The sequence below is a fragment of the Cricetulus griseus genome, chromosome 3 (genome assembly GCF_003668045.3).
Source record: "Cricetulus griseus strain 17A/GY chromosome 3, alternate assembly CriGri-PICRH-1.0, whole genome shotgun sequence".
Taxonomy (NCBI): domain Eukaryota; kingdom Metazoa; phylum Chordata; class Mammalia; order Rodentia; family Cricetidae; genus Cricetulus; species Cricetulus griseus.
The window spans coordinates 61,294,402-61,309,239 of record NC_048596.1 but is presented as its reverse complement, the minus strand read 5'-3'; the positions used below and the strand labels follow the sequence as shown (position 1 = coordinate 61,309,239).

The window sequence follows — 14,838 nt, the reverse complement described above, 5'->3', positions numbered from 1 at the left end:
CTCAGGAGGGCTGCACCTCTAGCCCCTGCTCTGTGGCATGGGACACACTCCACACACTGCTTATGTTACTGTATGACACTCTAGGACACCATCATGGAGGTCACTTACTCGTCAAATGACCGCAGGTTCTTGAGGCCCATCTGTGTGGCATTCTGCGAACATGCCATAGTGATCTCATGGTCGTGGGCCACATAGGCGAAGTAGGCAAGGCGCGACAGGATCTGCAGCTCTACCAGGGGTTCTGACCAGTTGCACTCAGAGGCCATTCTCACCACCTTCCCAGCATGTGAAGCGGGGACAAGGACACCACATTAGTGACAATGACTTTGTAGTAGTCTGTGGCCCTCAACAATGACCATGCGCATGGCTTAGCATGCATGCCGTCCATGAATTACTGAGCACATGCAGTTCTAGACAGACCACCGATCGGTGAAGCCACTGGTCCCAGCAGCTCCATTCGTGTGACTTTCCCACCACTTAAGGCATGCCTGGCCCCTTCTACACCTCTGCCTGTGCTGAAGTTTTGGGATGAAGTAGGGCACAGACAGGCCCACTTGGCATCTTCCATAAAGGACAGTTCCGTGCCAAAGCCAGACATGTGTACTTTGAGAGAAGGCAGTTGTCAGGAGGCAGGGGGAGCTGTAGTGTGGATGTGGGTTTGAGCTCTGATTGACCTGGGCAGGACCCCAAGCCACAGCTTCCTCATCTTTCCTGGATGGGAGCTGTTGACTTACCTCTTGGGATACCTGGGGACACCCACCTGGGCTAGGGGGGGAACAGTGAAGTCCATGAGACCCAATCCATTGCATGAGTACATCTCAACGGCAACAAGGACTCTGGTTTTAGAGTTGATGCCCTCATTGGTACTCTGGAGGGATAGAAGGGCTAGAGTGTCCAATTGCCCCCGGGAAACAGGGAAGGAAAGATGTGGAAAACTGAACCAGTTTTGAGATAATCCTGTGTAGCATTAGTCTCAAGGGAGAGCCAGACCCCAGTTATTTGGAATGTTAATATCTTAGGCTTTTTGGTAATAATCAACTTCTACGCTATCTTCTTAGGCAACAAGGTATGAAGTCTGTGTATTCATGAGCCTTGAAGACAGTGTGTCTGGCCACTAAGGAGGGCTTTCTAGAGGGAGAAGATTGCTGAGCCCTGATAAGGAGGTTGCTGGTATGGGAATGTCCCATTAACCCCTTCTGTCTGGCCCAGTATAAATGTCCCTCCTGGGCCGTCCCCTGCTCCCTCCCTCCGGCTCCTCACAGTGATTTACTTGCTGCAGGGTCAGGGTCATGGTGGCAGTTCTTGAGTTCATATTCCCTTCTTCCTTCCCAGACCCTGCTCTCATGGGTGCTGTGTTGGGGGCGTGCTGGTGCCTGTCAAAGCAATGGCCCTGCTGATGAGTGGCAGTGAGAGAGAGACCCAGAGCTCAGACCTGCTGGAGACGTTTTGCCTTGGCTCTCAAGAGTGGCAGTTGTAGTGATGGTAGAGAACCTCAGGCCTTACTAGGTGGAAAGATCCCCTTTCCAACGACTGTGGCCACGCTTCTGACCACAGCTCAATGAGGAAAGGCAGTCTGTGGGTCCTAACCCCTCAGGGTGCCTTCAGCACCCACCTGTTCATCAGTGCCCAGTCGATGCCCAATCTGATGCTGCAATAGCTGCTTGGCCTTTACCCAGGTGGCAATAAGACGTTGTCGCACACTGGTGTGGACCATGTCCTCTGGCACATTCCCATTGGTGAGGCTCAGTGCGAACTCACAGACCTAAATCAAGCATGTCTTCATCACAAGGCAGATGTAAGAGGGGTCCCTGAGCCATCCTCCCTTTAGCCTTCCCCCGTGGCCCACCCCTGGGCTGCAGGGCAGGGTACCTCCACGGCCGCTCTGATATCCGATGAGGCAGAGGACTCCATGGGAATATGAACCAAGTTGGGGCGCACATTCCTTTTTGACTTTTCGGGTGTCTGGGTGGGAATCCAGCTGATGATCAGGCCCCGAGCCAGGGCATCACAGAGCATGACCAGCATGACAGGGTCCCTGGAGGGTGTGACATGAGAGCTGTGACAGTCAGGGTAGGACACAGCTTAGCCCCATGTGGAAGCTCACAGAGCCAGACCAGCTCCTTCAGTCTCCCAGTCAAGATGAGAGGATGGTTGTAGTTTAACAAAGACCATGGGTGAGGGACACTAAGTACTAGCTTGCTTCTCCTTCCTCCCTCCCTCCCTTTCTTTTTTTCTTTCCTTCTTGATAGGGTCTCGCTATGTTGCCCTGGCCAGCCTGGAACTCACTTTGTAGCCTAATGTGATGCCTTCAGACTTGAAATTTCTGCTGGGGAAACATTAATCTAAGGTCTCATTAGTCTGGATAAGAAACAGTCATGAAATTCCCACCCTTTCCCCAGCCCCAGCCCAAGCCCAAGGTGGGATGACCACTGAGCCGCTTCACAGAGTGCCAGTGTGTGGGCCTCGGCTTGGAGCAGAGCCACCAGAGGGCAGTGTTGGAGCAGAGCCACCAGAGGGCAGAGAAGCAGCTGTGAGTACCCTGGGCCATGGAGACCATGCCTCCACGCACAGGCCTTACCCATGCCTGCTAGTCTCTCAACTCATTGTCCCCACAACAGTCATGCCTGACCCCACAGCTATGAGCCCTAAATATAAGCAGGTGTGGTGTCCGCACCTACCCTTTGTAGCCAGTGGCCTTGAGGATGGTCAGGAAGTGAAATAGGTAATCCACCAGCTCTTTCTGCCTCCCAGACAAGATGAGGTGACGGTTGTGGTTCAGAACACAGACCACAGCATTCTGCACAACCCAGGATTCCCCTAAGTCCTGCCCAATCTCTGCAGCACGCAGCCAGTTGCCCATTGCATACTGTGACAGGCTTTCTATCCAGGTTCTGAAACAACAAACAGTGAGCAGTCAGCTCAACATCCAGCCTCCACCTTCCCCATCCCACACACCACTGAGCCTGGACTGTCTGGGTCATCCCCACTCAGGTTTGGGGGCATTTCTGGCTGTCTGTTTAGGCCAGGGATCCAGGCTCTAGAGAGACTGTCTTGGTGCTGCTCCCCTCATGCAACTGTCCCAAATGCTCCTGATTATACCTGGTCCTACCTAGCCCTTGCCATATCCTCTAGATATGCTAATCTGTTCTTCCTTCCTACCCAGATACTGGCAAGCTGCCTCACACTGCTCCTCCCATGCGATGAGTCTTACAGACCTGCTAAGAGCTCCCTGGTTTGAGGAGGAGTGCTGGCCTAAGGCCTCTTCCAGGCTGCCTTCTCTCACCTCTTTGGCTGCCTTCACCCCCTAGCTCCAAGAAGTTCTATAGCTGCACCTGCCCCCAGCACACATGGCCTGCTAGGTTGTACCTAGAGCAAGGCAGTGTAGCCACTCATCACAGTGCTTGTGGTGAAAGTAACTCTCTCCCATCAGCTCAGCTGGGAAACTTCTTCCCATCAGGGCCAAGTCAGTATTTTAGTGAGTCACTAAAGTCTCTGTAGCATGCTTCTTCTGTTTGGTTTGACAATTGTTTGATTAGTCCAAGCCACTCTTAGCCATGGCTTACAAACAGTCTAGGTTCTAATATGTGTATCCTGCTTCATCCACAATGGGGTCTGAGCAAATGAAAGTTCTTCAACCCTTGGTCAAGAGCAGTGGCCCTCAACCTCCCTAATGTTATGATCCTTTAATATATGTTGTGGTGACCCCATGCTATAAAATTATTCCATTGCTACTTCATGACTAATTTTGCTACCATTGTGAAATGCAGTGTAAATATCTGATACGCAGGACATCTGATGTGTGAACCCAAAGGGGTCACAGTTCACAGGTTGAGAACCGCTGGTCTACAGGGTGGCTGGGACTCCCACCCACCTGTATGTGATCCACTCTGGATTGATATCTGGTGGCTCAGGCACATAGCCAGCTGGGTGTTGGCTCAAGTCCTCAGGGGGGATGGCCTGGCTGTTCAGCTCCACACCTTCCAAGTGCAGCAAATGGACAGTGGCCTGGGAGGAAGCATACAGTCATAGAAGTCACAGTAAGCAGACCACAGCACTGGGGGAACGTGCAGCAAACCCTGCTTTTGAAAAAGCCAAACACAAATGAAGAGCACTTGATGGACCTGCATACTCCACTTGCCTCAGCGGCCTGCCAATTCATGCATCCCAAGAAGAGGAGGGCTTCTTTCAGAAGTGTGGTCCACACTCATCATCACACTTCAGTGGGAGGGCAGAACCGCCTTCATGTTCTACCATGGCAACTGGCCGACTGTTCATCTCCCTGAAGCCTCCCGAACTTGCTCCGCAAGCTCAAAGACTGCAAAGCCCACCAGAGGACATGGATCAGGCCAGCCACTAGCTGGCAGTCCAGTTAGTCAGTCTCAGCCACTGGCCTCCTTGCATGTCAACTCTCAGCATTGACGTTTGGCAGTTTGCTCCCTGAGCACAGGGTTTGTCTTTGGTCATGCTGTGTCACTAGACTCTGATGGAATAAATCAATGGGTGCTCCCAGCCTCTGCTTTGTTCCCATTGAGTGAAACCAAAGGAAATGCTATATAATTGTGAGGATAAAACGGATGGCCAAGGTTGCCTCTGACATTGGCACAGGTGTGGGGGCTTTGGATACTGTTGGGTCACAACACACATGGTCCAGCACTGGCTCTCAGTACCCCGTCTGTAAAGGAGCAGGCCTATTGGTTTTGGGGAACCAAGATCCAGCTCAGGCCTCCACTGAGCCCACAGAGTCCTATGGCAGGGATCACACCTCCTTCAACAGCTTCCTGAGTCAACCGTGAGTTCAATCCCTGAACATAACTTCACATCCCAAATCCAGAAATGATTTCCCACAAAGAAAATTCATGCCAATGCACACCACACTGCACCTCTGTTCACACTTTTCTCACGCAGTCCTCCGGGAACTGAATTCATTTCCTCTCTACAGTTTTGTTTAGGGATGTGTGTGCCTTGGGGAGCCCGCATGATACGTCTCTCTGGTATGTTAATGGTCACCTCAACACTGGGAGCTACAGTGGCCAAGACCTTCATGACGCACCTCAGCACTGAGGAATGACATCTCTGCGATCTTCCTCAGCAGGTCAGGGGACATATGCTTCTGTAGGGCCATCTCAGATGGCCCCACGTCATGCACGGTGCCCTCGGTACCTTTCTTCTTCTTCACTGAGGGAAGAGCAGCAGGGAAAGATGGGCTCCTTTTGAGCAAGTCAAACTGCAGCAGTTCCTCCCGCAGCAACCTGCTGCCCAAGTCTCTGCCCAGCTCTTTGTGGGAGGAGCTCTTCAAGAGGGACAGCATGGGTTGCTCTAACTCTGTATCCCTTGTGGTTACTATTGGTCAGTTTTAAGCACAGCTGCCACTCAGTGTTGCTGGGACCGCCCCCCCCTCCCAGGGGTACTGAGGCACAGTCCTTTTTATAAAATGGCTCCATGTACACATGGAAACTTTACAGCCCTCCTTTGCATTGTAAATCATCTGTTGTTGACTGTGACATTGGGCGCAATGTACGCACTGTGTGGATCACTGTGAAAGGGCAATGTTCAGGGATAACAGCCAGGAAGCAGGCTGTGTATGCTCAGCACAGATGCTTGTTTTTGTTGCAAATACTTTGAAACCTTTGTGGTTGATGTTGTGGATGTAAAGCCTACAGATGCAGAGGCCAGACCAAATATGTACTCAGAAATGTTGCTGTCGGTGTAAAGGCCCTTTTAAACCAAACACATGATCAGAACCCTTCCAGGAAGGGTCCATTGGCTCAGTGTTACATCCTTTGCCTGGTGTCCCTTGGTGGGATCTACTGGTTCAGAGGTGCTGTGGCTGCCACAGCCACCAGAGGTTCATGAAGCCCTAAAGGTCAGCCTACCCACAGGCCAAGGGGGCACATGCATGGTAGGGATGCACACCTCGTTTTAGCTTTGTGGTCTTCTTTGACTTGAGATTGTCATACAGAAGGCCGAAGCGGGTTGCCGTGCGACAGACATCACACACGTCTTGATTCCAGGCAACCTTGGCCAGCTCGGACCAAATCATAATTCTGTACATCAAGATCCAGGTGGTGAAAAGAAAGCACAGGTGAAATTAGGAACACCTGGAGGGACTGTTCCAGGGGAAAGCCACCCTATAGCATCCAGGTGCCAAGTACTGACTTGAAACACACAAGTGCAGCTGGCCGAGGGTGTGAATGGGAAGACAGTCCTAGACAGTGGGGTCATGCAGGGGTCATAACTCAAGGGTCAGAGCTGGAACAGTTTGTAGGGTCATGGCCCAGAGGTCAGAGCTAGGGCTGTCCCCAAGGTCATGTGCAGCTCTCTGGTTGTTCTCTCCCCAGTATCAGCGACACTTCTGGCCTTTTAACAATGAGAAATGCCCCCACGTAATTTATTTCCCTGAATGTGGTGTGGGTAGGTCTCCCTGGGTTGGGTACTCCTGTGGTAGGTAGCCTTGGCCAGCATGCCCTAATAAGTGGCTCAGTGTTCCACAGGAAAGAGGCACACCTTCGGCACTGAGGCTGCATATGGGTTATCTGTGACGTGTCATCCCTCACAGTGTCTCAGGTAGCCATGAACTCAGTGTCTGGATGAAGGTCTCAGCTGACAGACCCTCCTTGCCCGCACTGCTCCCTCCTTCCCGGCTCACCTCTCTTTGTCATTCTCATTTCCCAGACGCCGCAGGTGCCCAGCAGCTTTGTCCACGCTGAGAATGTAATGTCGAGCTTTTGCACAGAGGTAGGTGAAACGGCCCCTGGTTTTCCCAGTGGAAACTGAAAGCATGAAACATTCAAGGTGAGGAGGCGGGCCAGGGTTGGGTGTGGAATAGCACTGCTGACCCAGGCCAATGACACCATACTCTGCAATGAGGTTTTGACAGCTGTGCTCATTCTTGGGGTATGAGGAGGACCCATTACTAGGGCATCTTTGCTTTTGGACCGGCAATGACATTGAGCTACTATGGTGTGTGTAGAGCCTCCAGCTCTCAGAGACAGCCTGTGTTGTCTCAGAAGCACCAGGCCTCTCAGACAGCACCCACTATTCACTGCCAAGCTCGACAGTCATGTCTGCTTGATGTCGAGGTTCTGAATCACTGTCCCCTTTCCAGATCTAAGACGAACACCCACCTAGAGATCAACTTCACAGTGAGAGACAGCTGCCCAGTGCAGAGCCAGGCACAGGAGACACCAGATAGGAAACTGGGGCTTGGGATTGGAGGGGGGGGATACACCTCCTCTTGGGTGACCTCCTGCCTCTTCTGTGCTTCCATATATAACACATGTGTTCACTTGCTGGGGTACCCTCCCCCTGGGCCTCCAAGCCTTGGTAAGTCCTCAGGTGCCAGCTTGGCACTATGTCCTCTGGTGAAAATGCAGACTCTAGGCCAGCCGTTTATGTTCATCTATTGAAATGAACCAACCAAGTAGGATAGGCCCACCCATGTAATGTCAACAGACCCAAAGCTTCTCAGACTCATGAGAGTCAAAACAAAACACAACCAGAGCCATGAAAAAAGGTCAAAGGATACTGAGGAGTAGACAGACACCTCCTGGGCTATGAGGGCTCTATTTCTGGGGGCTTCATTCATCCCAGTACAGGGTCATGACTTCATCCTTCCTTTCTTGTGGGCCCCTTTCTTGGACCCACAACATGGGCTACAGCTAACTCAACTTCAGACAGTCGTCTTCAAGGCTCACGTCTCTGTAACGCTTTTTGTCAGAGCTGTGCTGGAGGGAGCTCCAGGAGAGTGCCTCCGCCAACTAAAATCTAGCTGGAGTTACTGGCTTGTCCCTGATAGATGGGCTCATCAGCCATAACTAGGGTATAGTACAACCCTGTTTCTACCCTGGGGACAAAGTAGGTGGTCCAGGTAAGTGAAATATACTCGGCTTTGAGACAAAGAGTACCCTGGAGCTGCCGTCTTTGTGCCTCAGATGGTACTGGGGACTGAACTGTGCCCCCAGACAGGCTGCTTCCAAGCCCTGCCTTGGACTCCAAAATGAAGGCTTGTTCTCAAGAGATGGGGTCTGAATAGGTGATAGGGTTGAAGAGACCATCCAGGAGGCCCTGCTCACTCTATGACTGAGGCCTTGTACAAAGAGGACATTGAGGTAGACGTATAGGACAGCCAGTGAGGACACAGAGCAAAGCTGACTATCTGCAAGCCAAGGGAGATGGCACTACGAGAGACCAGCCCATTACATCCTAACCACAGACGTCCAGCATCTGGAACAGTGAGGTTAAGTTCTGGTTGTGATACTCTGCTACTAATAGCCACTTGTAGACACAATCCTTCTCTAGTGCTTCCAGAGACTGATATGATGTGTCACAAGGTCAAGGGCAGTGATTTCAAGGTCAGCACTTAACCTTTGGCCTCATTCTCGCTGTCCAGCACGATCTGGAAGGTGTCAGGGGCGAGGGCCAGACCCGCGTTCACCAGGAGTGCACGCTTCTTCCGGGCACTGTCTTTCAGGGTGGCTTTCTTTGCCTGCAAACAGTATGATGTGCACAATGTAAGGTAGCCTCACCACTGGGATGGTTGAGACTCTTGAGGCATCCTGCGGTTCCACCCTCAGGCAACAGAGCTCCCACAGGTCTTCTGTATGCCAGACAGACCTTGAGTAGCTAAGCTTGGGCCTCATCCTTGGGTCTGCATGGTCCCTAAGACTCTCTCTGTCTAGGGTTCCCCCTTAGACTCTTCATTTGAAGCCTGGCCCCACAATGGGTTGGGTCCGTACCTGTTCAATGGCCATGGTGGCCTTGTCCTCAGGACGATCAGGGGACTGGTACAGCATAGTACACAACTGCAGCCGGTTGTAAACCATGCTTAACTTGTCCTGGTAGATGCCTTGGCTGTCCAGGCGCATGGCCTTCTTCAAGTGCTCAATGGCAGGCTCCAGCCGGTCCTCATCCTGCTCAATGCATGCCATCTCCATGTGGACTTGGCAGCGCATCAGGGTCATGAGACTAGAGATGACAGCACATGTGAGGAAGCTATGGTGGTTTGCTTGTGTGCCTATGGGACTTCTGTCCAGTCACCAGCAAGAGGCATGGAATGATATGGCTGCCCAGAGCCCTGCTTTCTAACCTCCTTCCTGCCTTGTCCAAAAACCTTGCCAAGGGAGAGAAAATCTACAGTGGTTGTTATTATAGGCCCCTGGAGACATGCTCACTGAGCCTTGCGCCCAGGTTGAGAAGAAGCAGACAGGGAAAAGGTTAGTATAGTGCTTCCTACTGTGACACCAACATACAGGCAGGCCCAGGTATGGCCACCCAGATATCACTGTCACCCTGCTGTCTACTGCAATGTACCTCTGCCTCCTAGAATATACTTGGTGTCAGTGCTGTAGTTCATTGTCTTTGCTGTGATGGATACACTCCATGTTTGCCCGGGAGGCTTAGCCATATTCTGGCTGGTGCTCAGCCAGGTTTGGAGAGTAAAAGCTTCCTACAGTAGTGATGTGGGCGGGGGGGGGGGTCCGCACCTCAAGTACCACTGCAGAACACAGAGCTAACAACCCATGGACTGGGATGAAGATGCTCTAGGACCTATACACTCACTGACTTTCTACCAAGATGACGAAAGAAAGCGATAGTAGTGTTCTCATGACCACCGGGATAACAGAAATGCCATGAGGCTGTGCAGAGAAGTGGAGAGAGCCTGTGGTAACAGGTGTTGGAGCACTGCTACCCAAAGGAGCAGGGATCTGATGCACCATGATGCCTACTGTGGATGGAGTAAGAGGGGCCCATGTGAAACTTGTCAGTAACAGACAGCAGGGGTCATTCATAAAGAGAAGCCCACAGGGAACCAAAAATGAAAACCACAACCGGCAGATGTAAAACCAGAGTTCACAACCTGAAAACAAGCCAGATAGCTGACCCAAGGCTACAGCTGCTTCTGCTTCCACTATGATAGTCCCCTGGTCACCCCCAGCATCTGCAAAACCATCTAACAAGAGGGCAGCTGTTTCAAGGCACTGGTGCTGGATAGCATGAAATCGGGATCCCTTGGAAAGAAACTCACAAAGGAAGTAGCTGTGGGCTCCCAAGAGATGGAGCAGGTGGGCACGGTGTCCTCTGAACAAGTGGCAGTCAGAACATGAGATTGCTGAACACCAGGGATCTCTGTACCTCTGCCCCAGCAAAACACAAAGGTCCCAGGCAAATTCTCTCTGGGATGGGAGTGGGAAACCCCAGAGATAAACTAGGACAAGGTGGACCAGCCAATGTGGCTTTAAGACCATCAGCCAACATTAAAGTGCCCACCAAAACAAAAACAATTCTTTTAAAACAGCAACAATCACGGTGCATTCAGAGTACTTGTAAAGCAGAGGCAGGAGGATCATGGCAAGCTGGAGGCCAGCCTGATTTATATAACAAGTTAAGGCTAATCAGGTCTGCATTGTCTACAAGCTACATAGGACCCTGTCTTAAACAAACACAAGTGCAAAGGCTCTGTATGATACCACCTCTAATACTTAACATAGACTCATTAGTCTTTAGTCATGCCCTGAGATGGAAGGCTATAACACAGGGTCAGGATACAGATAGGCTGGCAGTTGGGTTGTGCAGATAAACCTTTTAAAGTAGATATCACAGTATACATGGCATGAACCTGCTCACAAAAAAAGGAAAACAGTGGTAACAAGTAAATACTAGACCCAAAAGCTGTGGTAAGTGAAAGAAAGACTGTCCTAGACAAGTATGATGGCAGAACAGACAGCCAGGAAGACCATGAGCCTGGAAACAGCAATGGCCTGACCAGAAGAGAGCAAAAGAATTAAAAAACCAAACAGTGTGCAGGAGCTGTGAGGAACACCCCACATTCTGTGTATGTATAGCTAGCATCCCAGAAAGAGGAATGCATTCAAAGAAACCATAGCTCAAAACTCCCCAAGTCTTATCAAAAGTGTCATCCGACATACTTGAATTACATTAAAATTTAAAAGGCCCCTAGGAATATTATAATCAACATGCTGAAAAATTAAAGAGACAAGCTTAAAAATAGGAGGGGAGATGGTGCTCACAGAGAACCATACTGCACTGGACTGTCCATCAGAGATCATGGGGATCGGAGCCAAAACCTCTGTAAGGTGTTTAAAGAACAGCGTGTCTGCCAACCCCACATCCGGTAACACGCAACATCAGTTCTCTGAAACTGAGATGGTGTGGGGTCCATTCAGATCAGCAGGGCTGAGGGTGTCCACCAGCCATGCCCTGTGCTTCAGGGTGGATGCACCCCCTGGATGGAGAACTCTGCTCTGTGGAAGAAGGAGATGATCCTGGAAGTGTAAAGATGAGGTAAATGTCAAGAGGCCATGGTTTTCCTAGAATAAAACTATCGCCAGCGATAGGCACAGATTAGCTGTGGGGTGGCACCATGGTGGCATAATAAGGCCAGCATCTCCATGGGTGGAGAGAGGGGCGGTGGGAACTGAGGGCCTCATGCAGGCTGTGCTAGGTAAAGGGAGCCCAGCTGTGACCTTGGAGGAGCCCATCTCCTAGAGATACATAAAAGCAAGGAAGCCAACAGAAGGAAGAGGGAAGTCTAAACTATTCGGCTAGCTCCTGGAGATAGCACAGTGGCAGAATGAAGAGAGGAAGAGCATACTGGTGAGCATCCAGACCATGGTAGCCACCCCATGGTAGACGAGCTGTGCAACAGTGGGCACCGGGAGCAGGCGTGTTGGAGTCAGCATCAAACAACATAGAATGCCAGACTAGGCATGTACACAGCCTTAATGGAGAGTGCATCTGCAGAGAGGAGGGGAGGCAGTGGCGTCACATCCTGCCTAGGAGACCTGCAATGCTCCCCTCCCTGGAGTCTTTACAGCTGACAAAACCAGGGTGCAGAGCATGAGCCATGTGACCACCCAGGCATGGTGACACAGTGCTCTGGGGACGGGCTCCTCATTTCGTCAAGACTTAGGGACTGTCTCAGACTGAAGACTTTCCCAGGATTTAGATGACCAGACTAAGCCCACCCTGAGCTTGGATGATTTCGCTGACGATTTTGGGAAACATGACAAGTATTTGTATCAGTTCCTCTGGAAAGCAATTTTCGAATGACACCCCACAAGTCATCGTATAAAGCCAGCATGACCTTGGTGCTAAATTGGCAGAGACATATGGTCTAAGCAGGCAGGTCATCAAAACAGACAAGTGAATGTCAACAGCACAGCAAAGACACTTGTTCACACAGGTAAATAAAAAGTATCTACTGTTGAATGCAAGTACATATCCACAGTACAGCTGAAGTCAAGGGATGAATAAGACTAAGAGTTTGTGAGGACGGAATGACAGAGCCCCTGCAGTATGGTGTGTGAGCAAAGGGCAGTGCACTTAGAAGAAGAAGTCTTTGGTGTTGGGAGCCATAAATCAAGGGGCCATCCAGAGTGGTGGGAAATTACAGGTCCCTCCCCTTGTCTCTCAGTTGTTGTCAACATTCCAGACAACTCCACTGCAGCCTCAGGGAGCCCCAAGGATGCATTCACAGGCTGAACAGGGAGAAGACAGAGTCCCAATAAAAGAGAAAATAAGGGATCAGGCTTGTGCCCAAAATACAGCCGCATATTTTTCAGCGACCCAGAGGGCATAGCCGAGCTAAGGCCAAGGTCAGCCATGGCAGCGGCCTTGGTCTGCCGGCCCTCAGCCAGCGGCTTGGTGCCACCTCGTGCTGGCATCTGCGGCAGGCTAGATAAAAGGGCTGCTGGGGTGTCGGACAGCCTGCCTCCTTGGGGTAACTGCCTTGGGAGATGCTGCCATGGGTTATGTCTATTCAGTGTATATAAATGCTATTGATACAGCCAGACAGAAACTGTTTTTGAGACTTATAGGGAAGAAAGGGCAACATATTTAAACTTAGAATTGTTCAAATCTTGGATGCTCATATTTCAAGGATTAACTATAGCTACTATGTTAGGAGAAATTTCAATTAGGGATTTTTCTTTTCAACAAACTGATCATAACCTAGGCAAAGGAGAAATGTGAGACGTATGCAAGTTATGAATGAACGGTGTGGCCACACCTGGATGCATGATGTGATTATGAATTTATGAATGCGGATGAATGGAAATGCCTAAATTGCCTTGGATATGATTAGAGATATTTACATTGCCTCGGATATTGTTTAAAAATATCAAAATCACTTTAATAGGGTCAAAAAGAGCATCCAGTTAATGAGTCAATGTCTTAACAGGAAAAATTATGATTTGAGCCCTAGGAGATAGTCAACTAAAAAGTTAGCAAAAGTTTATAGCATTAGCTTAGAGACATGAGAAATCTATAGATGATTCTGTAAAATTTGGCAGATGAGAGAATACAGGTCTTACTAAATTTTTATGGTTCAAAAAGGAAAAATCTAAAAAATAAAAGTTGATACATGATTTTAAAAAGGGTTTATAAAAAGCCTCAGGAGAGAGCCATCATGTTAGATTCACAGCTTGAATGTGTCCTTGTAGATACAAAATCACCTTGCCCCCAACCCTCCCTTTCAATGGTGAGTCCTGCCACAGGGCATGGCCAATTCCCCTACATTGTGTCAACGCTTTGTAGCCCAATCTGTAGATCCTTTAAGATTAGAGTTTCCTGAAGCATATATCATTCATTATATGCATGACTTATTAATTACTGCTAAATCACAGATTTTGGCGCAAATTATTGCCCAGTCTCTGGTTCAGGCCCTGCAGTCTCGAGGCTTCAAGATATCCCAGAAGAAAATTCAAACTTGCTATCCCTTCCTCCAACTGGGATTTTATTACAGTTAAAAGAAAAATTCCCAGCTCAAAAGAGGCTGCCCGCACCAGGTTGTGCTATACTGATTCCCCTACCAAGGGATGGTGCAACCCCCTGAATATTTCTTTCACAGACCCAGGAAGGAGATATGACTGGGCCAACTCTAGGGGCCTGGAATGGGGACTTCGTGTATACTGGCTAGGTGGAGACATTGCTTGACCTTTAAGATAAAACTAACAAAATCTGTTCCCCGGGCTCAGACGATAGCGATGGGCCCCAACACAGTTTTGCATGGCGCACTCCCTAAAGCTGCCACAGTTTTACGTGACTCACTCCCTAAAACTGCCCGCCCCTCGAGCCTCCCTGCTACAGTAAGTCCCTCTATCTGCACCACGATTTTTCAGCCCATGTTACCCCAAAGACCTGCTTCCTCAGCGGAACTCATTCTATCCATGGTAAATGCTTCTGCTTTAGCCCTACAGTCCCTTAATAATTCTCACTATCAGGAATGCTGGATTTGCTTTTCCCCTCGGCCACCCTTCTATGAGGGCATGCTGACCTTCGAAAACCTTACCTTCACCAATGAGACTTACTCGCTAAGATGGCATTCTGTGAACCATGAGGGCTTGACCTTAAGCCAGATCTCAGGCAAAGGCCTCTGTATTAGAGGACTGGAACTCCGTTTCCCAGAACCCTTACAGCCAATGTGCAACCAAACTATCATCATTAGCCAGTCATCTACATATGTAGCTGCACCTGATGGAACTTATTTTGCTTGCTCTCTGGGACTCACCACCTACATTATTACTGCCCAGTTTTTACATGAACTCGATTACTGTGCACTTGTACAACTGATGCCTCGCTTATCTATACATGACCCTGAAGACCTCCTCCCAACATGGGAGAGGGGTGATGAAAGGTCTCGACAGAAAAGAGAACCTATTTCGGCCATTACCCTGGCTGTCATTTTAGGACTAGGAGCTGCAGGAGCAGGGACAGGGATAGCCTCCCTTGTCACCTCTAAACAGCAATATGCACAACTGTCTATGGCAGTGGACAAAGATATAAAGGAATTACAAACAGGTTTACAAAACTTAAAAGACT

At 49.9% G+C, this 14,838-nt stretch overlaps 1 protein-coding gene across 1 annotated transcript in view; it reads right to left on the bottom strand.

Annotated features, from left to right (window-relative positions):
• Cfap46 (cilia and flagella associated protein 46) overlaps nucleotides 1-14,838 on the bottom strand; it is an 86,994-nt gene that overhangs the window by 54,919 nt on the left and 17,237 nt on the right. The window contains exons 12-22 of the mRNA XM_035441279.1: nucleotides 8,736-8,964; nucleotides 8,365-8,485; nucleotides 6,647-6,770; nucleotides 5,914-6,044; nucleotides 5,051-5,175; nucleotides 3,872-4,005; nucleotides 2,679-2,891; nucleotides 1,870-2,035; nucleotides 1,613-1,762; nucleotides 761-868; nucleotides 109-275 (exon numbers count right to left, since the gene is read on the bottom strand). Coding sequence (XP_035297170.1) covers nucleotides 109-275; nucleotides 761-868; nucleotides 1,613-1,762; nucleotides 1,870-2,035; nucleotides 2,679-2,891; nucleotides 3,872-4,005; nucleotides 5,051-5,175; nucleotides 5,914-6,044; nucleotides 6,647-6,770; nucleotides 8,365-8,485; nucleotides 8,736-8,964 — 1,668 coding nt within the window. The remainder of the gene's footprint in view (nucleotides 1-108; nucleotides 276-760; nucleotides 869-1,612; nucleotides 1,763-1,869; nucleotides 2,036-2,678; nucleotides 2,892-3,871; nucleotides 4,006-5,050; nucleotides 5,176-5,913; nucleotides 6,045-6,646; nucleotides 6,771-8,364; nucleotides 8,486-8,735; nucleotides 8,965-14,838) is intronic.